The following is a 27,627-nucleotide window of genomic DNA, read 5'->3' on the forward strand; positions in this document are numbered from 1 at the left end:
AAATAAATAATATTTTAAACATAAAATATTTATTAAATAATAATAATACATGAATAATATAAAAATATATAATAAATTAAAAATATAATACAACAACAACAACAACAACAAAGCCTTGTCCCACTAAGTGGGGTCGGCTACATGAATCAAGCGACGCCATTGTGCTCTGTCATGTATCATGTCTACAGAGAGACCGTTTACATGTAGATCTCGTTTGACCACCTCATGGATGGTCTTCTTAGGTCTTCCTCTGCCTTTCGCCCTTTGTCCATCTTCCATCTCATCCACCCTCCTGACTGGATGTTCTATCGGTCTTCTTCTCACATGTCCAAACCACCTGAGACGCGATTCAACCATCTTTTCCACAATGGGTGCTACTCCAACTTTCTCCCTTATATCTTCATTCCTTATTTTATCCAATCGCGTATGACCACTCATCCATCTCAACATCTTCATCTCTGCCACACTCAGCTTATGTTCGTGCTCCCCTTTAGCCGCCCAACACTCCGTACCATACAGCATAGCCGGTCTTATAGCGGTGCGATAGAATTTACCTTTAAGTTTTAAAGGCACTTTTTTGTCGCATATAAAACCAGATGCACTCCGCCATTTTGACCAACCTGCTTGGATCCTATGATTTACATCATGTTCAATCTCTCCATTATCCTGTATGATGCACCCAAGATACTTAAAACTTGTAACTTTTCGTAGGATGTTCTCTCTAATTTTCACCTCTATATTTGAGTTTTCCCTTCTCAAACTGAACTTACATTCCATATATTCCGTCTTGCTACGGCTTATGCGCAGACCATACACTTCTAGCGCTTCTCTCCATAACTCCAACTTCTTATTTAAGTCTTCCCTTGACTCTCCCATAAGAACGATATCATCGGCAAAAAGCATGCACCATGGCACAGGCTCTTGGATGTGCTCTGTGAGTACTTCCAAGACTATAATAAAATAATAATATTATAGCACATTGTGCGGTTTGAATTGAATTGGATTAGTTATAAAAAGTAGATCCAAAATCTAATATGATCCAACAATTTACAAAAAATAGAATCTAATCAAATCTAAATTAGTACAATTTTAATCTGTTTTCAATTTAAATTAAATTGATTGAACGATTTAATTTAAATCGATTTAAATTTGAATATCCCTAATCTCCTATGCATCTTGACATATATACATGCCTCTTGTAGTTAGCAAGACCTAATAAAAATTAACATTTTAATTAAAATAGGATTAGTTTATAATTAAATAATTTTTTAAAATAGAGATGTGACTCTAGCTCCAAAAGATTGGATTTCACAACGTAGTTTACAAGATATTTTCATTGAGCAATGCTAGGGGGCCAGCAACTTTTGTGATTGGTAGCCAGCAAATAACCATTAATGATGATTTAATGGTGTGAGATTGGTGTGAGATTTCATCCAATAACTCACATTTCTCTGCTGGTTACATGCTGGCCAAAATTCAACAAAACTGCTGGCCCCCTAGACTTTTCCATTTTCATTACCCACCTCCTTAATAAACGACCTTGCAGAAGAGACACTTACATGCCTCAAAGCCATGCTACCTTCTTCTTTAGAAGGAGACATGGACATCATCCCTCTGTTTGAGAGCATTTTGGACAAGGACATCTCGCTCCAGTTCTTGCACCAGCATTGTGCCAACGTAGTGCAGGAAGTGACGAAAATAGTGCAGGAAATTAATGAATTTATCGTTTGGCATTAAGATGGCTGAAAATTTTAATTCGGAAAACAATGGTTTTAAACTTTTTTTTGTGTAGAGAATTGGGGTGAGTGATGACGAATAAAGAATGTGAAAGAAGCCATAGCCATTAACAAAAGTTAGGATATATTTTTTGGCAGATTAATTTGAAAAGAAAAATTAGAATTCAATTTTTAATATTTTATCAAATTATACATTTATCCTTTTTAAATAATTTTTTAATTGCAAAATGATCTAACTATACTTAAGATAGTGTTCAATTATAAAATGACACATTATAAAGGATAATTTACATGTTACTTCATAAAGAATATAGTAGAATTTATATATATGATTGCAACTTCCAAGAAAATGTACCAAAGCTTGATTGATTCCTCTTTCTTTCCAACTTCTTTGTTTATTTTGTTTCTGTATGCGTACTTTCTTTCAACAAATGAGAAGTTATCTTTGAAAGGGAAAAAATGCTCGAATAATAATGGTGGGTAATGGGAAATGATTTATTACCATGATAATCTAATGCAACCACACAAAAAAAAAAAAAAAAAGAAAAGAATATATTCATAAAAATACTTGCAATAAAGAAGAAATTACCATTACATGCATGTTTAGTAGTATTCAAACATTACAAAATAATTTATAAAAACGGGTTCCTTTTAATCTAACTGCGGCTATTTTCTTATCAGAAATAATCTTATTTGAATATTTAAATCTGACGTTACTCTTACCATACCATAGTTATAACAAATAGCAGAACACTTGAAGAAGACAATCCAATAAGTGTGGAACCATCAAAGGCTTTATCCGAAGAAGAAGTTGGTGCAGGATTAGGAGAAACAGCATCATGTGGAACACTGGAAGGAGGAAGAGGAATAGGACTTGGAATAGGGTAGTGACCATGATCATTAAGAAATGGATAAAGTTCATATCTTACTCTACAACTCTCACTATAAACTCTAACTCCCTCTCTCTCTTTACCACACTGTGGAAGTTCAACATATGAAACTGATTCATTGAGACACTTCATGCAATCAATGGTGGACAGGTCCCTACTACACTGTGCCAAACCATATAATGTGTGAAATTCATCAAGTTCCGACATTCCCGAAGCATACATTTTTGTTTGCAACCCAGCTTCCTCACAAAGTTGGGTGAGAAACTCTTGAACTCTTTGGCCAAACACAACATTCTTCGTCATGGCTTTACTGGAGGATGTCCTCCAGCAGAACCATGATAAAGAAGTGTTTATCGTGATTTGGCCAAAGAAGTCTTCGTTTGAGTACCTTATGGTACAATTCTCGCGGAAGATGGTGGCGGCTTTGTTGTTGGGACAGGATGTGAGCATGTCGCCGGAAGCCCGGACGACACAGTTCCAGCAATCACGAGAGGAGAGGTCGCCGCGGCAGAAGGCGAGGCCGTGTATTCGGCTTTGGCCTTGGCCTTTAGAGGCCATGGCAAAGCCATTGGTTGGAGCTTCAGCTGTGAGGTAAATTAGAAGCTGTCTTAGGTTTTTCTCATAAGGGTCATTGGTGGTGTAGTTTCCAGAATCTAAACACAAATGTGTAAGGTCTTCTTCACCGGAGAATGAAACTGTGTGGTGGTTCAAGAGGCTTATTAAGGTTAAGAAAAGGAGTAGTGGGAAGAATTTGCACAAAGGCATTGTTTGCCTCTCTATCTATGTTTCTGGCTTTTCCTTAGCTTTTCAATTTATATTGAATTTTGCAAAGCAGTGCATAGCAAATATATAGGCAAAGTTGGTTGGTTTTACTTTTACTTTCACTCTAATTCTTTTTTCTTGATACAGCACATGTATTTTTGGTTTGGGATACTTTTGTAAAAACGTATAAAACGTTTTTTTTAAATATTTGTGTGTTATATTATTATTAGATGTATTAATAAATCGATTATTTTCAAATTTTTTAACTAATTAAAATAAAATCGATTTTTTTTATAACAATAATAAATCTAATTGTTATCAGATCCAGTTAAACTAACTAATTTACATGACTCGTATTGGACCATAATTTTTTTGGTTTTCTCACTTCACAAACGACATCATTTTACAATCCTAATTGTATTTTTAAATTATTAGAAATTTAAATATCCGCAAAACAAAAATTTAGGGATATATTTGTTTTTCTATAAAAAAATTAGAACATAAATCGATTCAAATTGTATAAATCGATTGGATCAAATCGGATCTAATAATTATAATGCGAATATTAGGTTTATTATTATTGCTATAATAAACCGATTTTATTCTAATTTATTAAAATAAATTTATTAACCGGTTTAATAAAAATGACCAATAATAATATGACACATATAAACGTTTTTAAAAAAGATATTTTTAATATCTTTATTAAGGTGGTCTCCTTTTATTTTTGATGTATACTTATTTTTACCTTTTTGATAAGAATATCAATAAAAAGGAAATGTAACTTGTGCATGCAAATATGCCGCTACAGATTAACAAGAAAGAAATATAATATATAAATTATTATTATTATTGTTGATGTTGTTATTATTGTAATTTTATTTTTAATATTTTATCATATAAATAAAATATTTTAGCTTGTTATAAATATATTTAATGTAAATTTTTTATATATTTTATGATTATTAATGTAATAAATTGATTTATTATAAATGTTACAAATAACTTATTAAAAGTCAATGCTAATGAGTTATAGTTTAAATAGTATAGTCTCTTTCATATCTACTTAAGAGGTCGCGAATTTGAGTCTCTCTATCTTTAGTAAAAAAACAACTTAAAAACCAATAAATTATAACTGAAATGACATAATCTCGTCATACTCACCTGAGTTGCGGATTTGAGTCTTATTATCTTTGGCAAAAAAAAATTTAAAATATTTTATATTATGTGATATATTACAATAATAATAAATATATTTTATATTATTATTTTTTGCTTTTGAATCAAAGGAATAATTATTCTATTATATATATATATATATATATAATTATAATAATTATTTATAAATATTTTGGTCAAAAGATTAAAGCTTATAAAAGAAAAAAGTATATATTTTATAAATAAAAAGAGAAAAGAGTATCATTTAGACGATATCTCATAAGAGAGAAGTGTCATTTTTTCAAGAAATAGTTACTTGTCTTGATAGTGAGTTGGATCTTCTAAAGTGATGCAAAAGATACATTCAAAGTATATACGACTTTTGTCAACATTTGCATAGCTATATCATTGTAAGTTATTTTGGTCGTCATTTTCCTACCTTAATTACGAAGAGCAAGATAATTTAAGAAGAAATCAATTATTCAGCCGGCAATACACTGAAATCGTTGACAAAATTTTCTTTGGTTTTTCTTATCGCTTTTTGTATTGTCAGGGTAACAAAAAGTCAGGATGTTAGAAATCTTGCAGTTATATATCTAATATTCTAATTCTATTTTATTTTTATGGAGTTAGAATCTCCACAACTAAAAAAAAAAAACATGGAGTTAGAATATCCACAACTTAAAAAAAAAACTCAACAGTTAGTAAAATTTATTATTTTCTATTTGTATTTTAGTCATTAGTTCTATTTTTTTTAATAATTTAATAATATATTTTTAGCTCACACTTTTAAATATTAGTAACTAATTTGATAAAATTGTGAAAGAATAAGAAAAAAAAAAGAATGCAAACTTTTAATTGATTGTTGATTGATTGAATTAAACTGTAGTGTTGTAAACTATGATGGTACAACTAAATATATATAGATCATTGTCCTATAAAAGATAAAAGCAAATAAAGATAAGATAAGAACAACTAAAGATAAGATAAAGATAAAATAATAAAGACTAAAATTGTAATTGAATTTATGTATTCTGTTGGGCTGAATTTGTGAATTACGAGACTTATTTATTATTGTCATAGACTAAGGTAGAAGAGTAGTTTAATATAATTATTAACCAAAAATAATAAATTTTATTAACCTTCCAACATTTTTTAAAGAAAAATCATCTCCTCAATTATATGACCCTTTTCATCTTATCATATAATTATTGTATAAGAACCAGCACTTTGTTATATGCAACAGTCACTAATAATTTTGCCATGCATAAAAAGGCTTCTTTAAAGAGAATGTCTTTGCCCCTTAATCATATAACTAGCCACTATCAATTCTTCAAGTTCAAGGAGGGACACTACTTTTTATTCCTCATGTGAAGTGTGAATGCTACACAAATCAGTTTCAAGTTCCCAGTGATATGCCTCCTGTCACTATTTGTGCTATAATGATCCAACTGTGCGTTTGTTAGGCAGTTCTTATTTCTTGGAATATTTTTAAAATTATGTAATTAAAAGAAGGAGAATTCTCTCGTGCCTTTAAAATTTATGTCGAAATTTCTTAAAGATGACTAATCTACAGTATTGGGGTATACGTTTCGAGGTGGGATCTATTTCTTTATATTTGAGTTAGAATAAGTGAATAATAACCACTGTAAAAAATACCTTAAAAGAAATTGAAATAAGTCATTCCATAAATAAAATTTTCCAATTTTAAATTTCTTGTAAGAATTGGGATTGTAAGATTCATGTTCATGACATGCATGTCATAGTAGGAAGTATCAGCCTTTGGCCCTTTCACTTACCTGTGCTGACCCTAGTAACATTCAAATAGAGCAAGGACTTACAAACATGAAATATCATCAGTTGCTTTGCCAACTAGCAATCATTCTTAATATAAATGAATGCCAGAGGTTGTTGGATATAAATTTAGGTGACTATTTACATAAAAAAAAAGTTTAAGTAGTCTTTTTATCTAAAGTTTATTAGATGATTTGATATATTAACATAACGCGTATTTTCAAAGATGAAACTTTGTGTATAGGAAGGGGACAATGACCCCCTATCTTATAATTTTTGTATAGAAAATTCATTATCTTACAATTTAAATTTTCGCTAGTTTTTTTTTTCCCTCTCAACTTAGAATTTTCATATTGGTCCCCTCCAATTTAAAGCTCTAACTTCCTATGTATTTTTCATATTAATTATCATCTTACATGAAGACTATTCTAACCATCTTAGAATTGAAAATCTTTGCTACTTCATAAAAAATCACAATGTCACTCTCTAGCTTTTCCGAACCTCTTCCTATATGCTTGTTCTGTTGAATAGTATTAATGTAATTTTGTTGTAAGTTCAAGCATAATTAATAACAAGAACAAGCAGAAAGTGAAAGCAGGGATACAGATTTTGAAGTACAACAAACTTAATTTATGGTAAATATCTATCCTATTGAGTTGTAACCTTAGAGAATATTAAGAATAAAATTAAAATATTCTCATCAATTACAAAAATGTTTTACAGCCGACCAACTTCTTGCAAGAAATGTCATAATGTGTCCATGGATATGGTCCGGAAGCAAATTTTGATTCTGCAAGAATTACCGATGGCAAAGCAAAACTACCTAAAAATTTCTCGAAATAATAGTACTAGTATATCTACACATATATCATAATAGAATTACAGAAATCACATCGAGCTTAATAAATAGCTGCATTTCTCAAATCTCAACTCTCTCTGTATGCATGTATGTATACTTGTTTCTCCTCATCTTCCTTTCTTCCATATTTGTTGTATTAGTGTGTGAGTTATGTCTGTGTCTCTATATATATATTTGTCAGTGCATATAAATCAATTCTTCATCTTTGCATTCTCTGACTTCAATTTCCATCTGGTCACCACCACTTGATGGCAATACATCACAGCAGTGCCTCCTTGGAGCCTTCAACTGAAATACAAAACAGAATTTAATCAAGACTCTGTTTCAAATTTCAATACACGATTCGATATCTTTGTTACCTGTTTGATGCCAAGATCAAGCTTATCGGAGACCACTTTGATCCATTCCAACCTCATCAGTGACGATGCGTCGCTCGAGCAATTTCTGAAAGATCTCTTGTAACTGCTTATGATGCCATCTTTTCCGGAAGAAACACTATCAAGAAAGAAAATGGTTGGCCTTTTACATGGATCATGGTGAGGCTCTACAGTGTTGAAAGTAAATGACTTGGCCAACAAGTTTCCCTTTCTCCATTGCTTGAATGTTTCTTGAACCTTGATAACTTCTCTCAATGGCATATGGTTAGGGAAAACCTGAACTGTGTAGCCCCAAGACACGGAAATCGTCCACGAAAACCTGCTGTTATAGCAGACTGTTTGTTGCAGCATCCTCTGAGAATCAACATTCACTGCTCCAAAGAAATGTCTCAAAGCTTGTGTAGTTGTCATGTTTGGAAAGATTGGATCAGTGTATTCTGGATGATGCAAGGACAACAATGGAGACACTGGATGTGCAGCCAATAAGCCAAAGGTATTTCCGCGCAAATCCACCTTATCCAATTTCAGATATTATCAAGACCAAGAAATCGCATAACAACAAGTCAACAACAGTAACAAAATCTTATCCTACTAAATAATCGAGTTAATGAATCATTCAATTAAGGTCTCAACATTTTAAATTAGGTGAAAACTCAGATACTAAGTTATCATCTAACAATTTTTTACTATCAACTTCAGGTACGTGACTTTTCACCTCAATAATAAGTTAACAAAAACAAATAAGTTATCTACATTTTGATGCTAGATTTAAGAACTGAATAAATAATTAATATGAAGTATTTGTTACCTGGTGAAAACCTGGTTCATGTGTTAATCCAACACCAAGTTCAGCTAAGCAAGAATACACCCTGCCATCACTACCATAGAGAAAATGGTACCTTTGAATACAAGAATCAAAAACCTTGGCTAAAACCTTTGCAAGGGAAGAACTGATAGCAAAACCAGCGCCGCCAAAAGCCATTCCAAAACCAAACAACCTATTCTGCTCATAAACCTCAGAGTGCGAACCAACATAGTACCATAGCTCATGATCATACTTGGAAAGTGTCTTCACCACATTCTCCGGGAAGAAGACGGTGTCGTCGTCTCCGAACACATACCACCTCACGTTTGAATGGTTCAAGGCCACTGTTTCGGCAACTACACGTGCCACACGTATGGCTGACCTCAGGCCACCGTGGCACGTGTAGCGAAACCGGGAAGTGTCTTGGGAGACACAGAGAGGAGGGAGGGAATTCTTATCATCCCTACCTTGCTTCTCTTCATCTGGTCGTGTATCCAAGAACACACAACCCTTCATTGAATTGTTTGGTTTCCACCACAATTTAACAAACTCTTTTCTCTTAGGCCATGATCCTTTGCTTGATGCAATCCCAAACACAACATGATCAAGAGTTGTTTGTGTTGGTGTTGACACGTATTTTGATGAAGAATGAAATTGTACTAGCTTTGATGTTCCCAAGAACAACACTGATACAAGAACATATATGCCACAAAATGAAGTAGTGACTAGAATGAAATTAATCAGAGACTGAACCTTGGTAGGTTTGTGAAAAAACTGCATCTTTAACAAAAACAAAATTTGCAACACCCTGTCATGAAACAAGGCTAATGTGTGTCAATTTGTGAGAGTAAAGGTTTGAAGACAAAGATGGAAGCTAAATTTATATAATAATTACAAAAGAAATCAAAGTGCAAATAACCGCAATTCACGGCTAAATAAATTATGGGGGGTGGCCATGTATACTAAAAATCAATAGTCTTAAAATAATTATTTTGATGATTGATTTTTGGTGTGTAAATGTTATCTTTTGGTAACAAATTAGGTAATGTTAGAGAAAAGATTTATGTCCTTTCCAATAAGAATTGCACGATTGGATGGTGGTGATGGTCACCAGATTCAAGTCAAGTTAATTAGTTGAATAAGTATGTGCGTTGACTAATGACTAATATAGTATTGAGTGTGGACAAGAAATCAATGGAAAAGGGTTGGGTGGGGTGGACTAATGGTGATATAGGTAGGCCACCTGTTATGGTATGGTTTGCTTATCCTTACACAACAACTATCTCAACCAAGTACTTTGGTTTTGGTTGGTGAGTTAAACATGTCATAAAATCATATATTGATAGACGAAAATTAAGACAAACAACCATAGGGGTCAATATGCCGCTAATGTAGGCCTGAAATGATAGTATTCTACGTTTCTAGTGCTATTGTGTATTTGTGTTTACACGTTTATTATTCTCTTTCCTTTTTCTTCCTCAAGAGGTGTCTTAGAACAGTAGCGAGTAACATCCCTTTTTAAGACTTTTAAACCACCATAATATATAACATCTCATCTAATAATTTTTTTAAAAATATTATTGTTATTGTAGGCACTTTATGTTAACAATTTGTAATAATTTCTGCTACTATAAAATTTTCCGTCGATTTTCTTTTGTGAGAATAATCATATTCATATGTAAATTACACTTTTAAAAGTAGTGTGCCAAAGCTAAGCCAGAGATAAAATAACTCAGGTATAATTAATCTCACAAAATTATTTTATTGGACCCATACCATTTCTCTTTCTAGAGTAATCCATGACAATTACTTAAAAGGTTGATTTTGGTGGCTATTTACACCACAAACTAATTGGCACGTGTTTCCAGCTTTTCTAAAACGGTACCCCTTCAAGATGACATGTTCACATTTTGTTCTCCACACTTGTTGGACTTCGTTTTTCTTTTCGGTTCCTGTTCTATAAAAATAAATAAAGCTGCAAATTTCCCTACGGCTACCATGGGATTATTAAAATATCCTTGTCAAATACGATGATGACCAGCGTATAAAAATGGCAACCCTGACTTAAGGAGAGGTTATCCAATTTAGACTTTTAAATTGTATGCCTGAAATTTTAGTTATTTCTATTTATCCTCTAAATTTTGTGAACGTGATTTATCCTGAAATAATTTTTGATCGACAGACATTAATAAGATGCTGACGTAAATATTCAAATGCCACATTAAATTCTATAAAATGATATTGTTTTTATTTTGGTATTTAAATATTTTAAAAATAGCATCTTAAGTAGAGTTTATTAAAATATTTTCTTCTAAAACAATAGATAATATATGATATCATTTTTCAGTTATTTGAACGCCAAAACTAAAATGATATCATCATACAAGTTCTAAAGTAGCATCTGATTATCCATATCAACACTTCATTAATGTTTATATGCTAGAATTTGTTCCATAAACTAATGTGAGTCATATTTGTGAAGTTTTAAAATTAAATAAAAATAAAAATTTAAAAAACTAAATTGAGAAACGAAATTGAATATTAAATCCCCTTCAAATTTCTCACAAGTCACAACGTATATAACAGGCTCCATACCTTCACGTCGAGGTCCTGGGATTATGCAACACCGCTAACACGTTTGAGTTTGACTTTAAATTTTTAAGCACGTAACTTGGAAATAATAAGGATTTCTTTCCTATATAGAATAAAAATAACCAAAATTACGGAGATAAAATTTAGTTACATGCGTGTCTTCTTTTATTATATGCATATCTGATTTAAGCAAAAACTAATAAATCGTGGAACAAAACCACTAGTTATTTGCATTTTATTCATTGGTGAATCATGAATAATAAGTAATAACCACCAATTATGGACACTCACTGATAGTGGTAAATCATGAAACTACACCCAATTTATAAACTAGCAGAGACATCATAAATCATGAAACTTAACCAAGATTTACACGAATTACTTTGACGCAAAATTGTGGTTTAATTCCACGATTTATTAGTTTTTGCGTATTTGGGGTTTAAATTCACGATTTACATATAGTAAAAGAGAACACTCATATAACCAAATTTCATTTAGTAGGTCTCTGTAATTTCAATTATTTTATTTTATATACTAAAAATCCAAATAATAATATTATATACTAGAATTTAGTGCTACCAAGTACCAAATAGAAGCAGCACAAAAAATTAATCAATAAATACTTTTTGTTAAAAAAAAAAATCCTCCACATATTTCACCCTTATTTTCCATAGATTACTATGCAGCCAGCAAACTCTAATGTATGTATGTAACATTAACAAATCACTTATTATCATAATTTCTGCATATTTCTGTATTCAGGGACACATCCCTTATTAGGATCACATTCTAAAGTACTCCTTTTGTTCCTTTTTACCTTTCACGGTCCGCACAATATATTGATCCAATACTGGACTAGAAATGTCAACAACTGATAAAAAATGGGTGTGTAGAAGTGATAAGGCTGAGAAGTTTCCTCACTCCAATACATGGAGCAGCATCCATGTGATTTAACTACACTAGAAAAACAGAAACCAAAATATGTACAGCTGCATGGAAACTTAGATGGCAAAACTACGCAGCAAATAAAACAAGGAAAATGATATTTGTACACCAAAAAATAGGTGTTTTACTTTTGTATACCTAATCTATCACCATTAATTTAATGTGGTCTCCGCACACTTTTACAGATCCATGAAGTTGAGGCAAAGTTGTGAGGGGTTGCGCACCATACACCAAGAGATCCTTTATGAATCTACTAGCACACGTTTTTCTTGTAGAAGGAGGTCATGGATCCTTTCTCTGCACCAAGTGTTATTTTCAGAAACTTATTAGTGTTCAGAATGTGTGATCAAAATTAATTGAGAATTGCAGAATGATGAAAATAAATCTATATACCTCACATTGGATTTTGAAACTATAACATCAAAGCCAAGTTTCATGGTCCACCTAAGAGAAGACGCACCCACCTCGGGGAACTGTCCTCCAAACATTCATGCTCATTAAGAAATTCAAGCTTTTGAGAGAGAACTGAAAAGAAATGCTATTGGTACATGGAGATCAATTCATCAGTTCCACAATGTCTAAGATGGATAATTGTTGTTTCATTGGAAGACGGCAAAACATCACAGCATTGCCGACGAGGGGCTTTCAACTGTAACAAAATACAATAAGGCAACATGAAGTCAAAATACCCAGAATAGGAATGCCCACATGACAAAAATAAAAATAATTAAAAGATTTTAGATCAACGATTTTTAATGCTAATTTTAACAATACCTCTTCAACATTAAGCACTAGCTTCCTCGAGAAAACTATAATCTTCTTCAGCTGCTTTACCGAATTTGATTCTTCAAAGCATTTCCCAACAGCATGCCTGGTGTAGTTACTCCAAATGCCACTTTTATCGTATTCAACACTTTTCACGAAAAAGAGAAAAGGTCTTTGACAAGGATCTCTAGGGTAGTCTCTCGTGTTGAACATAAATTTACCAACAACTTTGCTACCCCTCTTCCACGGCACAAAAGTCCTCTGCACTTGAAGAAGATCGGGGAGAAATTCATTTCCTTCAAAAACTTGGATGGCAAAACCCCATGAAACCGAGAAAGTTAAAGACTTTGAACGATCATAGCACACAGTTTGCTGCAAAATCCTTGCAGGGTCTACGGCTGCAGCTGCCATAAGATGTTCAAGGGATTGTGTTCTGTTCATGTTGGGAAAGAGAGGTTCCACTGCCTCCAAGTGATGAAGGGACAATAACGGAGATAATGGATGGGCAGCTAGAATCCCAAACAAATCACCCCGCATATCTAACTGGTATTAAAAGAAGCAAGTAAACATTATTTCAATAGAGATACAGAATAGGTCACCAGAATTAAAACCATAAAATAGCCTAGGATGTTTGCTTGAAATAGTAATAAAGAATTAGTAAGATAAAATCACAAGCCAGATCTTTAACCCCAAAAAAAAAAAAATAATACAAGCCAGATCAGTATAGTTATTAATATTATCTGTTCCTTATTTCATGTCCATGGAAGACAAAACTACAGTTTTAGTGTTACAAAGAATAAGTATGAAGAAGGCAAAAAACAAATAAACCCAGCAAAATTGAACACAAGGTATGTTTAAAAGGACAACACGATGCACAAGCAACCTAACCTGATAATTACATTCTCAGCTTACATAATTACATTTCAGGTTACATAATTCTTAATTCATAACAAGTTTCAACATTCAAGAAGGAATACCGTCGGAAGTGAAACAGATATGGGCAGTTCAGTACGTACTAAAGCTCTAGCAGAAAGAAAAACCGCATCTAATAGATAACAAGCCTACTCCCCCAACCCCCATTTTTCTTCTTTTATCCCATTTTCATTTTCCAATTTCTTCATTCCACCTTCCCAGCCTAATCAACGAAGCATACTGTAACAAGATTATGAGTGTTGATTAGGAAAAACCAGGGAAATGAAGGGTTTGAAGTGTAAACACTTAACTCCATTTTACACTTCAAGCCCTTTCCTTCCTCTTCCCTTCAAAATAAAAAATCACAAACATAGCTTAAGAGAGTAGAAAACATCCCACATTGATAGGTTTCTAACGATTAGCCTTGATATCTATATATCCAAATCTAATCACTCTACAAATCATGCACTATTAAAAATAGAGTATTCTTTCAATGGTCATGCGCTTATAATTAATGTGTTACACTCCACCTCATATTTCGTTTCACCTACTCGTATATATGGTTCTTCTCACTACACATCTTACAAATAGTACAATATAACATTTCTCACTACATAGACCAGCCAATTCCACATTCGTCTACCATCAACACCTAAACCATCTGACACTTAACATATGTAGGATATAGTTTTCAAGTAACTAAAGAGCACTAATCAAGTAAGCAAAAAGAGTAGTAGTTTATTCTATTTGCATGTGAGCTTGGGATCACCCAATTCCCTCTAAGAATAATTCCTAGTTTTTCTACCATTGATCAGCATCAGAGTAGTTAAAACAACAAAATCATAAAAACAAATCCAAAAAAGAAAGTTTTTTGGTACCTGATGAAAGCCAGGTTCATGTGTTAATCCAATACCAAGCTCAGCAACACAAGAATAGATCCTAGCATCACTCCCATACAAGTGGCCATACCTCTTCAAGCAAGAATCCAAAACCCTAGCCAAAACCCTACCAAGCGCGTGGCTCACAGCGAAACCGCCACCACCGAACGCCATCTCAAACGAGTACTTCTCATTCTGCTCATAGCTCTCCGAATTGCTCCCAACATAGTACCACCGATCATGATCGTACTTCGACAATACACTCACTACATTCTCCACTAAGAACACTGTGTCGTCGTCGCCGAACACGAACCACCGCACCTCCTTCTCCCCCCTCTCCACTGCCTCTTTCACCACACGCGCCACCCGGATCGCCGACCGGAGCCCTCCCCGGAACGTGTACGGGAACCGTGAGGTATCGCCGTTAATCACCACCGACGGCAACGAAGAAGAGGACGAGGAGGAATCCGAAGCTGGCGGCGAATCGAGGAACGCGAGTGATCGCGTGGTGTTTGGAGAGTACCAGAGGCGGAGGTAGGGATGGCGGCGGGGCCAGGAAACGGAGGAGGAGGCGATCGCGAAGAGGATATGGCGGCGCGTGGTGGGAACGACCGTTGAGGAGCGCGTGGAGATTGTTGGTGGGACTCTTTGGGAGCAGAGGAGGAAGATCAAGTAAAGGTTGAGAAGGAGAGAGAAAGAGAAGAGTAAGGACTTGAAGGTGAGTGAGTCGCAAAACGACGTCGGTTTGGAAGCGGAAGAAGATGATGAAGGCATTGGGGTTTCTAATTCTGGAACCGAGGTTGAAACAGGCAAGTTACCTGTACTAGGTTTTCTTCGCTGGAACATATTGTTGATTCTTTTTCTAAAAATTTATTTATTGTTTATTTTTTTGTGGGGTTTCGAATTTTTTATTTAGATTTAATTAAGGTAAGAGGGATTTTGCGAGTAGCGTAATGATGAAGAAGAAGAGTGAAAGGGACAAAAGGAACCGCTGTTACGGTTACAATTATTTTTTGGAAGTGAAAGTTGCTGGGACCGTGTGGAAGCAGCCAGCAGGTGTTTTCTGTGCTGAAAGGATACAACAGATTAAGAGAGATCTCTATACAGGAACAAGAACAGTGCTCTGAAAATGGAAGTGTGTTGTGATGTTACTACTTACTACATATACATAATTCGAAGTGAAGTGGGAGCTTTCGAAAATGAAGCCTTTGTTTCTGGATGGATCCTTTCTCATTCCTTACATATGGGCCAAGTCCAGCCCAACAAGAATAGTTAGGCTTACAATAATATCAAAAACAAAGCAAATTAACCAACTTAGGTTGGTCGAGTGGTCAGCTCACTCACCCACTTAAACAAGTATCGGGAGTTCAAACACCGTCTTGTACATGCAGCAACTCATTGACCAACAGCAGATCCTTAAATGGAGCTCAAATTCGCAAGATTAGAGACAATTTTAAGACCATAGATTATACCTCAAAACTAAGCATGCATAATTGAGCAATTTCCAAGATTACAAGAGAAGCCTTTCACGAAAGCCTCCAAGATGGTTCCTAACAATTCCACCACACGCCGCATTATTTATATGCGCAAAAGAGAGCCATCAACATTCAGTTTCACAACACTTTCGTTAGGGGGAGTTCAGCATATTGGATGATCATGTTTAGCACTATAGGTGTTTAAATGAGTCATAGTCCTTGTGAACGGCTGAATTCATCACTTCAAGTTCGAATTTGAGCTAGCAATGAAGGCGCATGGCTGTCTTTATCTTCGAAAATTAGCTTGTTGCGGAAGAACTAGATTGAGGAGGTAGCAACACCAAAAATACATTTTTAATTATAATTCATTTTTAATAATTCACCTTTAATATAATCACAAAAAAAAATTATTATAATATTTATATTAAAACATTTTTTAACTATATTTTTTGTCAAAATTAAAATTAATTTAAAAAAAGATATCAATAAATAAATATGTCTTTGTATTTTTAATTAGTTAAAAAAATTTCTATTTAAGTGTGATAATTAATATTTAAGTTGCATATAATACACTAAGAAAATATAAATTAGTTATTAGATGCCAAAAGTTAGAAAAACTAATAAATGAAATTAAAGTAACTAAATCACTCTCTCGTTATTAAGTACTAAAAATACGTCTCTTAAATTAACGCAGGTATATAAAAATAAATTTAATATTTAGTTTTATAAAATAATTGTTGAGACATGAAATCTTTAAGTTGATTATATGTTAACTGTCTAATAAAATGTTTGAAATTGATAATTATTTTCATAAAGTAAAAATTGAGTTTAATAAAATAATTTTATAAGATTAATTTAATCAAAACAATAATTTTATATAGAGAGTCATATTCAATAAAATAATTTTTATATATTTATCTAATATGGGGGACAAATTTAAGAATTTAATAGGAACAAATAAATAATAATAGGACAACCCTGGATACTAGCATGTGTATAGATCGGTCGTTGGAAATAATATTGACAAAAAATAAAAAGTATAATAACAACAATATTTTCATAATAATTGTTATAATTAGTTTTTTTTGTTTTTTGGGTTTACCTAAACGGTATCTCCCAATTCGACAAATTAAAAACTAATCCGTCGCGGATTTGAGCTTCATTTAAGGGTCTGCTGCTAGCCAATAAGTTGCTACATGCACAAGACATAGTTCGAACTCTTGACACTTGTTTAAGCGGACGAGTGAGTTGACCACTCGATCAACCCAAGTTGGTTATAATTGTTATAATTAATTGATAAGGATTTTTTGTGAAAATATTAGATTAATAAAATCGTTAAAGAACGACTTTAAAAAATGAGTCATCTTGTAGGGACTAAATATTCTATTAAACCTCTAAATTTAAAACATAACTTTTAAGTTTTGTATCGTAAAGCATTATTTGATTTCGCTAAAATTAAGAACCGTAAAACTTAAATTTCAAAAAAATTAAATCTAAATTATAAAACCTAAACCATCAATTATAAATCCTAAACTCTAAAATATTAACTGTAATCCATAACATATGAACCTTATATTTTAAACTCTAAATTCTAAATTCTAAACCATAAATTCTAAATCTTATACTTTAATTTTTAAAATTTAAAACGTGAACCGTAAACTCTAACATATAAACCTTTAAATTTAAATCGTAAATCTTAAACCATAAAATTTAAACTATTAACCTTAAATCCTAAATCATAAATTCTAAACTATTAATCATAAATCCTAAATCATAAATTCTAAACTCTAAAATATAATCTCTAAACCATAAAATATGAACTCTTAAATCTTAAACCAAAAAAAATTCTAAAGAATAAAATCTAAATCATAAACCCCAATAAACTAGTAAATCATAGATTTTGAACCAAAATAATAAATTTTAACCCTAAGTGTAAAACACTCATTCCTAAATTAGAAGTAAATAAAAAACCATAACCTTTAGAATGAAGAAAATAAACTCAAGTTTTTAAGATACATATCTTAAACCCTAATATATATGTAAAAATCGTGATTAATTAACTGTTTAATGAAATAATTAAATTGTCTAAAATAGGATCCAAAAAATTTAGAATGTTAATTAAAAAATTTAAATATGATTTTTGAACTCAATAGATTTTTTTGAGTTGAAAGATGTATTTTTTTTTTGTAAAAAATTACATAAAATGCAAACCGATAAATTAACCGGTAGTACTGACCTAAATTTGTCTGGTACTGTGCGAGAATAATAAAAACAGTGAAAAAACTTAGAAAAATAAATTAAAGTTAAAAATCATATATTAATTTTAAAGGTTTGGACTAATTTTGGGCTAAACAAGCCAAAAATACTAATGGGTTAGACCAAGCCTAAGTTGGACCCAAACCCAACAAATATAAGTGTATTAATAAAACCCATTCAGTCTCATAAACACAAAACACAGCAAAGTGAGGTTGAAGAAGAGAGAAAATCCTCCATGGTCACTATTCATCTTCAACTTTCCAAGCTCATAACTTGAGCTACGGAGCTCCGATCGTTGCACCGTTTGCGGCTACACGATTAGCACGAAGAGCTCTACAAAACCCATCCAAAAAACTGGTGAGAAAATCTCGTTTTTTTCTCAGCCTTTCCCTCCAAAAATTCAAAAATCTAGTGTTTGAGGTTTTGAAATTTTGATGTTTTGATGTGTTTAGGATCAATCTAACTTGAGGAGATTATTGGGTTATAATCCTATGATAACGCTAACCCTATTGTGAATTTTGAGATTTTGAATTTAGGGGTTAATTGTAATGATATATGTGGTTTAGATTAAATAATTGTTGGTGTAAAAATCAAAGTAGAAGTTGAGCTTGTGGTGTTGGAACTTTGGGAGCTAACTCTTGTGATTGAAAACTTGTTTGGGCTCAAATTTGATGTTTTGCACATATTAAAAATTGGTCAAGACATGGTTTTACTTTTTTCTATGTAATTTATAATATTTCTGAACATTTAGACTATTTGACCATATGATAAGTTTGAATTGTTGATGAATTATAATGATTTTTTTGTGATTCTAATGAAATTGATGAATTATGAAAATTGTGATAAACTATATTATGGTTATTGATAAATGGTATTGAATCCTGTGGTTGAGGATGAATGATGCTAATTGTGATGATTGGTAGTGATAGGATGATAATCAAAGAGTGTATTGGTTGAGAAGTGGTTCTAGTATAATGGATTTGGTAAAATTGGGGTTGTGAATTATGAGGATAATGTAAGGTAAGAAGAAGTTTGGTAATAGTGGTAGGTTGACATGAAAATGATAAGTTCCAATGAGAATTGATATATGTTGAGGTTGGGAATTGGTTGGTTTCAAAGTCTTTAAAATTAGAAAATCTTGTAGAATTTTGTGAAACTTGATTTTTGATGAACTTTGATGGATTATATATTGAGCTACGGTTTTTGAAATTAAATAATTTTTGTATCAAATTAAAGATAATTCAAAGAATTTTTTAAAACAGTATAGATTTCGTAGAAATCAGAATTTTGTAGAAGAAGATATGATCGTTGAATGTTGGTGTCAGAAATCTGAATTCTGTGATGTTGTAGAATATGTGATTTCTGGTTTGTGTGCGCATCCACACTGCTATGTGCACGCTCTGAACAGTGGCTATATTTTAACTTGTGCGTATGCACAGCCTTGTACGCACGTACACTTGTAAATTTTTGAAAACGTGCATACGCACACACCGGTGCACACGTACACACAGGGAGATGCCTACTGTTGGGAGCGTTAGCACACTCTAGTGCGCACGCACACGCTGGAAAGTGCATTGTGTTGGGGGCATTCGCATGTTTTTGTGCTTGCACTCAACAAGAAAAATTTTGCCTTCTGTGCGTACACACACTTTGAGAAACTCTTCTGGGAGTGTGTACGTACAACCCTATGCGTACGCACACTTCCCTATTTTTCAACAAAAACCTTGTTTTTAACTATTTTACCTTTCTGGCAAACTTGTAAACTTTGGCAACACTTATTTAAGATTCTTTAACTTTAATTTAGGCTTGGAGAAATAGATAATACCATAAGTAGGTTAACTAGACAAATTCTGGTAAAAATTTTAGAAGATGGAGCCTTAGGTTTCTGGAGTACTAAGGAAGGATCTGTTGAGTGAAATGATGGAGTACGACAACGACGATTGAGGAAATGAGTTGTAAAAATTATGAATTGATGATGGTTGAGATGAGTCAGGGACTCGGAGTGGAATGATGGATTACTGATGTACTGAAAAATGATTTATGAAAACCGCTGCTATATAATTTTATACTGAGATTGTTGAGACGCTATGTGCCTGGCAAGGACGGTTGGTTAATCCCGCTTACATTGAGATGAGGTCATGGCAAGAATATCCCACTCGCATCCCTTCAGAATCACTAGAGTGTGCAGGTACTATATCATGGACCGTGTTCCGGACACGATATCTTGGGGGTTCTCATTCTGAGATCGAATGGCGACATCTCCATGGAGATGTGTCGGATTGGTAGTTGAACCAACGATGTAATATCATAGTCAAATAGGACAGACATGACCATCTTCTATCTGTTTGCTTGCTTTGCCGACTTGAATTGCTTGTCTAATTGTATAACATGATTAATTGCTTCTTGAATTTCCTGATATACATGCTATACTTGTGCTTTACTTGTATTGTTATTACTTGTGTTTTCTACTGGGATTGAGGAGGTTCAGAAGGTGGTGGCGATGGGATCGCATGGCGGTTAGACTGGTAAAGGCTGTGGGACAGCGGCGAAATAATAGTTAGAAATCCCTTAAGATAGTTTATCTCGTTTCATAAAGGATTTAAAGTTATGGTTTTAATTTTAGTTATGCTTTAAGTTGAATCTTGTGTGGATATGAAGTTCTAGGATTGTCTCTGGCGTCCCAAAATTTTATATCTTATATTACTGGGTACTGTTACCATATTGATAACCTTCGGTTCTCATTTCATACTTTGTTGTTATTTTTTAGAAGCAGGTCGCAACCCACCTCGATGACTTACTTGATGGTGACAGAGTGGAGGACCTTTATCATGTTTTGGAGTCTTTTGGCTATTCTATTTTTAAGTTCTCTCACTTTTGTATTTATATTTGCCTTAGAGGCTTACTTTGAAAGAGATATTCTATATATGCTGTTTTAACTCACAAAACTCTGTATGTTTGTATAACATTAGTCGGTCTAAATTCCTCAAGTTAAGCCTAGTTCCTTATGACTATTATATCCTCTTATATACTTATATTTTTTTTATCTTATATCTTTATCTTGTGCCTTAAGTTTGTAGTTTCATATGAACATTTTGCGCTTTTGTAACTCTATTTTTGAGCATATTCCTTCATCGGACTTCTAGAATTATTATTCCTTCTATATATATTTATGTATAAGTCTTAGAATTGTTGTGATCTCTGATTAACCTTTACTTTACGGCATGAGGTAAGGTTTAGGGTAATTAGGGTGTTATAGTATATGTGTTAAATAACAATATATAGAAGCTAATATGTACTGGTAGTGTTGTCGCGATTTACAAGTATGAGTGATGGGACTGTAACTTCTATTTGTCTCTACCCTTCCCACTATATATGTAACTTATAAATTTTATATTACTAATTTGATAAATCGTGAGATATTCTTTCATTAGAATCAAAATAAATTTATTTTTGCCAAAATTAATAAACTCCCTCTATCATCTTTATTTATCTTTTTCTATCTCTTTTCTCTGTCATTCTGTACTCTCGCTACTTTACTTTTTAAAAAAAATAAAATTAATCGGATAATACAATTTAAATAAATGCATAAAATTATAAAGAAAAAATTAAATTTATAATTACATATTATCAAAAAATAATCTCATAATATCATTCACATAAAACATATTTATTTTTAGTTTTTTTTAATCTAATCTCCATGATGAACTATAAAAAAATTCACTCAACTTTATCATATGCTTTATTCATATCCAATTTAATCACCATTTCACATTACAATTCACACCTCTTAGTTTTGAGGTAGTGTATACATTCATAAGCTATTAGAATATTATTAGAAATTAATCTATTTTTAAAAATGTACTCTGATTTAGACTTATTAAATTATTCATAAACTCCTAAAATCTATGTATCAAAATTTTGGAAATAATTTTATAAAAGACTGAGGATAAGCTAATAAGTCTGACCTGTGACATATCTTTAGCATCCATGATCTTAGGGATCAAACAAATCCGTGTGTGGTTAAACGTCTTGAGAATTTTACTTCCACTAAAGAAGCTACGAATTGCCTTAAAAACATCACCACTCACAATATTCAAATAATACTGGAAAAACTGTATTGTAAAGCCATTTTCATTTGAAGTACTTTGAGGACAAATGTTAAAAATGGATCTCTTAATTTTTTTCATAGAGATTAGTCTCATTAGCCTTTGATTCATAAAAACTATAATCGAAAGATTGAAATCGGTAAATACATTACCAGGTTCTAATGGATTAGAAGATAAAAATATTTTTTTAAAATAATTTTCAGCCACCAGAACAATATTCTATGAATCAAAAGTCATCCTTCTACTTCTTATAACTTCTACTCCATATGAAATTTTGATCTATCTAAGACTTTATGTCCACAAATATTTTATATTATCAGTATATGAAAATTAAATTTTATTTCTAAATTTTGAGACGAAAATTATATCTCATCTAACATAAAATTATTAATTTTTTACACAAATTCACAATGAAAGCATGTAAAAATAATATTTTTTCATTTCAAATAGAGCATTTGAGTCTTGAAACACAAAAAATTCCTTGATTTTTCATTTGGGTTAGTCATGCTATATTACTAGTAGCTTCCATTTTTCTTGTGATTGTTCCTTTTTAGTTCGTGTCTTTTTAAAGCAATCATTGCATCCCTTCACATGCCTTAGCCATCCAACACACAAATTTTCCTTCTCCAACCATACCAAATCAAAAAACAAATCAACATTTTGATTAATGAAATTTTAATTTATTTTGAAGTAGGCCAACAAAAATAACCATTTTCAAGTTTATGACTAAATTGTTATTCAAAAATTGATATAATTAAATTATTATGTAAAAATAATTGCACTATATACGTGAACTTTTTTTGTAAAAAAAAATATTTTAAAGAAAAATTCACATGCTATATAAAGATAAAGTATAATTTTAGTTTTTGAATTTTGGAATAAGTTTTAATTTTATCCATAATATTTAAAATATTATATTTTTATTTTAAATGATTTATTTCGTCCTATTTTAGTTATTTAATTAAAATTAATTTTTTTCTTCAAAAAGTACAAATTTTTCCTCTATTAATTATTTGGATAAACTACCAAAATCGCTCTTAATTGTTTGAAACACTAACAAAAGCACCCCATATTTTTTATAATCACAAAAATATCTTTAAAATATTATAAAACACAACAAAAATAACCAAAAAGAATATATATTTTTATAATAAGTGACAAATAATTTTTGTATTTGACAAACCGCTTATGTATTTGATTCAAAATTTTGGAAGAATATTCGAATAACTATTTAAAAAGTTCATTTAGAAAATGAATAAAAAATTATTTTTAGAGTTTTTTCATTCTTTTTTGGTCATTAATAAAAATAATTCACAAAAAAATCAAAGGAGATTTCAGTAGTTTTTTCTTCTAAAAATAGACAATATTCATTTCATCATATAAAATGAGTATAGTGTTATAGTCTGGTCCATACTTAGACAACAAATACTAAAAAAGAACTTTTTCATAATGCCCTTGCATCAAAACATAATAACTTAACGGAGAAAAGGAAAAATCGATATAAAATTACATTACTAAACTAAAGAAAAGCTAGTGAAAGAAATAGAAAGATAGAGATTATATTGCATATCTGAACTAAGGATAGAATAAGAAATTAGTGGAGTTTGTACATTTGATATTCAGAGTGAAGTTCATTAGCTAGAGCATACATTTTTTGAGAGGAAATGTCCTTTCCTTCGAAGACTTTAGCGTTTCTTTCTCTCTAAATTGCCCAAGTTAGCATCACCGCCAACACCAATTCGTTCTTTTCTTGCGATTGTCGTCGTGCAAGCTCGCTCAGTTCCGACCATCACCGCCACGGTTCTTTGTTGTTATTTAACTGTTGATGCCACGTTGAGGTTGAATAATTGCCAAGTTTAATTTGCAAATGGGCAAAGCACTAAGCAGTGAAGAGCTGTCTCTCCTTCTCGTCCATACCTAGAGCACACGTCCTGTACATTATAGAATCTAATATGGATACGCTGTCGAACCAGAGTCCCATTGAGAAGTAGCCTCCAGGTGAAGATCTTTATCTTTAAGAGGCATTGCAGATCCTGGACCGAGTTTCAAATGTTCTTTTGGTTACAGACTTTAGGGAGCTGATCAATTGGAGGATGGAAGAAAAAGAAAGCTATTTGGTACCCCAATGCTACTGAGTAGTGGCCTGATTTCTCATTTTTTTAGAAAATCATATCCTCTCCTTCATTAATTTCTCTTTGAAAAATGCTTGTTGCAATATCTGGACTAAAGATTGATTGAATTAATTGTGCATTCTATGTTCTATTTTGTAGAGTAGCTGATTCACCCATATAATATCTGAGGTTACATTCTGTTGTTAGTAACCTAAGATAGGCCTAAAATTCCTAATTCAAGGGTCTTCAAAAATTTTAACTGAACCTCCGCTCCCTATCCGTCACATTAAACTTTTTTCAATCACTTTCCTTCCCTCCAATAAATTTCTCCAAGCCCAAGAGGGGCATGATCAAGTGTCTACTTTAAGAAAAGATGAATATTTAAAGTAGCAGCCTTTGTATATCTTTCTAACTAATGATTCCTATTTAGTTGCTATTCTCCAACTTTGCTTGACTAGCATAGCTAAGTTGAAAGCTTTAAGATCCTTGATGTCTAACCCTCCATGCTTCTTGTCTCTACAAATTATATCCTATTTAATCCATCACTGTTTTTGCTCGGTTCTCCTCTAACCCCACCAGAAATTCATAATTTTTCATTGCATATCATCAATTAGGGAGTCTGGTAACTTGAAACAACTAAGAGTGTAGAGAGGAATAGCTGTCACAACAGCTTTGATAAGAACCTCCCTTCCACTGTCTGAGAGTAATAACCGTTTCTAGTTCTGTAGCCTGTGTTCCACTTTATCTTTAATATAACTAAAAATACTCATCTTGGATCTGTTAATTATTACTGACAGTCCCAGATATTTATTCTGATTTTCTACATGTGAAATTTGTAAAATATGGACTAATTCATCTCTTACATGAGGGGGTGTTCTTACTAAAGAAGGTGGAGCATTTGTGAAAATTAATCTACTGCCTACTAACGTGTTCGTAGGTGTTCAGTACCTGGAATAGTCTCTGACAAGCCTCTTCATTTGCTTTACAAAAGAGTATAGAATCATCTGCAAAATGTAAATGGTTGACTGTAGGGCATCTGCTATTGATCCTCAATCCTGAGATCCCGCACCTCTATTCTCCTCTGTGGAGTAGATAGGATAAACCCTCTGTACAAATAAGAAATAGTTAGAGGGAGAGGAAATCGCCTTGACGCAATCCCTGCATGATTTAAAGAAACCATGAGATTGTCCTTCCATAATAACAGAGTAGGATACAGTAGTGACACACTCTTTAATCCAGTCAATTTACAGAATCCTAGCTTTTCCATCACCTCCCATACAAAACTCCATTTGACCCTATCACTTCACTACCACCTCGTGATCACCACAAGTTTTATTCATTAAAAAAGGCACGAGCTTATGAGCTATTAGGGTATTGTCACTAATCAGCCTTCCTTTGATGAATGCACTCTGATTCTCGTTAATCACCTTATTCAACACTCCTTGCATCCTGTGAACTAGTATCTTTGAGATGATTTTATAGAAAATACTACACAAACTAATGGGTCTAGTTTAGGCCATATTTTTGGCCTTTTGAATCTTTAGTATCAAACAAATATGCGTGTGGTTAAAACTTCACAACATCTTTCCTCCTGTAAAGAAAATTATGACTGCCTCCGTTACATCCCTTTTAATGATCCCCTAGTAATGTTGAAAGAATTTACCTGTGAATCTGTCATCACCTGGGGTCGAAAAGGGATTAATGAGAAAGATTGTTGTTTTAATCTCTTCTTTCGTAACTCTCCGCATTAGTCTTTTGTTAATCATGACATCGACCCTTACCTCCATGTCTTCTATACTCTCCATAGATGAACTTGGGTTAGAGGTAGAAGAGTTCAGTGAAGTACTATTTGCAATCTGAGTTATTCCTTCCTGATCGAGTTTATAGTTACCCGAGTCATCTAGAAACTTTTGAATCTTATTTTTCCTAGCTTTATTATGAAATTTTGCATGAAAAAGTTTTGTATTTTGGTCCCCCATTTCAGCCATTGAACCCTTAACTTCTCCTGCCAATACTGCTCTCCCTTCTTATATACATCTGTTAGATCAGCCTCTAGATTTAGAATCCGTCTTCTATCCGCCTTATTCCTTTTCTCCTTCTCCTGTTCTAACTTATTTTTAAGATCAGTAATGAGCGTCTTCGAGTTGCTTCTGCTGCTTTTCTACCACTCTACAAGCATATGGCGACATATTTTCAGTTTGTAAAATAGTTTGTATATAGGTGATCTATTTATTTGGGTTTGCCACGCCTCTTTAACAATGTTTGATACCTCCTCGCTATCACACCACATCTCTTAGAATCGAAATCTCCTTTTAGTTATTTTTTCTTCGTTGTCCAAATGTAATAGAAGTGGATAATGATTTGATCCGGTATCCTCCAAGTGGGTGACCGTTATTTTTTGGTACTTTAACTTCAAATATGCTGAGGTCAACCATCTATCCAGTCTTTCTTTAACAAAATTCTCACCAAATTGTTTGTTGCTCCAAGTAAATTTGCTTCCAATATACCCCAAGTCCACCAACTCACCTTCATTAATAAAATTATTGAAAGCCTCTAGATCTTCTCGTCTTCATATGATCCCTTTCTTTGTCGTGGTACTCTGAGATAGCATTAAAATCTCCTATCACCATAGAATATTGACCCGAATAGCGAATAATCTCCAAAATCTTGTCAAACTGCTCCTTCCTCTGATTCTCCTCACAATGAAGATGAATAGCCATCACCTCCCATTGCTTTTGGAGTCTGCAGCCAGTCCATGAGAATTGAATCATAAATTCTTCTTTGTACCTAACCGTAATATCTTACTCTTCCTTCCATACCAACACCAATCCTCCTGCCAATCCCCTATGATCCACACAAGAAAAGTTCACAAAATCCAACTTCCTACAAACTTCTGACACAGTCAAGGTATTATTTTTCATTTCGCACAATAAACAATACCTTGGGGAAATGAGATTTACAAATTTCATGTATGATGTGAACTGTCAAGGATTTTTCCAAATCCTGATAGTTTCATATCAACATTTTCATAGCCCTCCGGGTGCCCTTTCAAGGATAGCACCCCCCTCAACAGTCGTAACAGTGAATTTTTGGCACATTTTCTTTGAAATTACCATCTCCGTTCCTTTTTGGGCCTTCCTCTTTTTTTCTATCACATTGATCTTTTTCTTCTAGCAAGATTTTTTAAGTTTGGCTTCCGTTTATTT

General features: G+C 32.7%; 3 protein-coding genes and 1 long non-coding RNA gene across 4 annotated transcripts; 1 reads left to right on the plus strand and 3 right to left on the minus strand.

The window, feature by feature from the left end:
* Positions 1-2,145: 2,145 nt before the first annotated feature.
* On the minus strand, positions 2,146-3,393 carry LOC112769688 (antimicrobial ginkbilobin-2-like protein). Its single transcript, XM_025814175.2, has one exon. The coding sequence runs from the start codon at positions 3,389-3,391 to the stop codon at positions 2,456-2,458; it is 936 nt and encodes a 311-aa protein (XP_025669960.1). The 5' UTR covers positions 3,392-3,393; the 3' UTR covers positions 2,146-2,455.
* A 3,554-nt stretch (positions 3,394-6,947) lies between these two features.
* On the minus strand, positions 6,948-9,709 carry LOC112789660 (uncharacterized). Its single transcript, XM_025831643.3, has 3 exons — positions 8,385-9,709; positions 7,559-8,089; positions 6,948-7,487 (listed from the first exon to the last, which is right to left on the minus strand). Exons 1-3 carry the CDS (start codon positions 9,159-9,161, stop codon positions 7,377-7,379), a joined length of 1,419 nt encoding a protein of 472 aa, XP_025687428.1. The 5' UTR covers positions 9,162-9,709; the 3' UTR covers positions 6,948-7,376.
* Positions 9,710-11,677: 1,968 nt separating this feature from the next.
* LOC112789661 (uncharacterized) lies at positions 11,678-15,667 on the minus strand. The gene is made up of 4 exons (XM_025831644.3): positions 14,474-15,667; positions 12,693-13,226; positions 12,312-12,567; positions 11,678-12,215 (listed from the first exon to the last, which is right to left on the minus strand). Exons 1-3 carry the CDS (start codon positions 15,317-15,319, stop codon positions 12,457-12,459), a joined length of 1,491 nt encoding a protein of 496 aa, XP_025687429.1. The 5' UTR covers positions 15,320-15,667; the 3' UTR covers positions 11,678-12,215; positions 12,312-12,456.
* A 2,721-nt stretch (positions 15,668-18,388) lies between these two features.
* Positions 18,389-21,273, plus strand: LOC140182531 (uncharacterized). Its single transcript, XR_011878291.1, has 2 exons — positions 18,389-18,561; positions 20,972-21,273. It is a non-coding gene; the product is annotated as an uncharacterized lncRNA (long non-coding RNA).
* Positions 21,274-27,627: the final 6,354 nt, after the last annotated feature.

This window comes from Arachis hypogaea, chromosome 3, assembly GCF_003086295.3.
Source record: "Arachis hypogaea cultivar Tifrunner chromosome 3, arahy.Tifrunner.gnm2.J5K5, whole genome shotgun sequence".
NCBI lineage: Eukaryota > Viridiplantae > Streptophyta > Magnoliopsida > Fabales > Fabaceae > Arachis > Arachis hypogaea.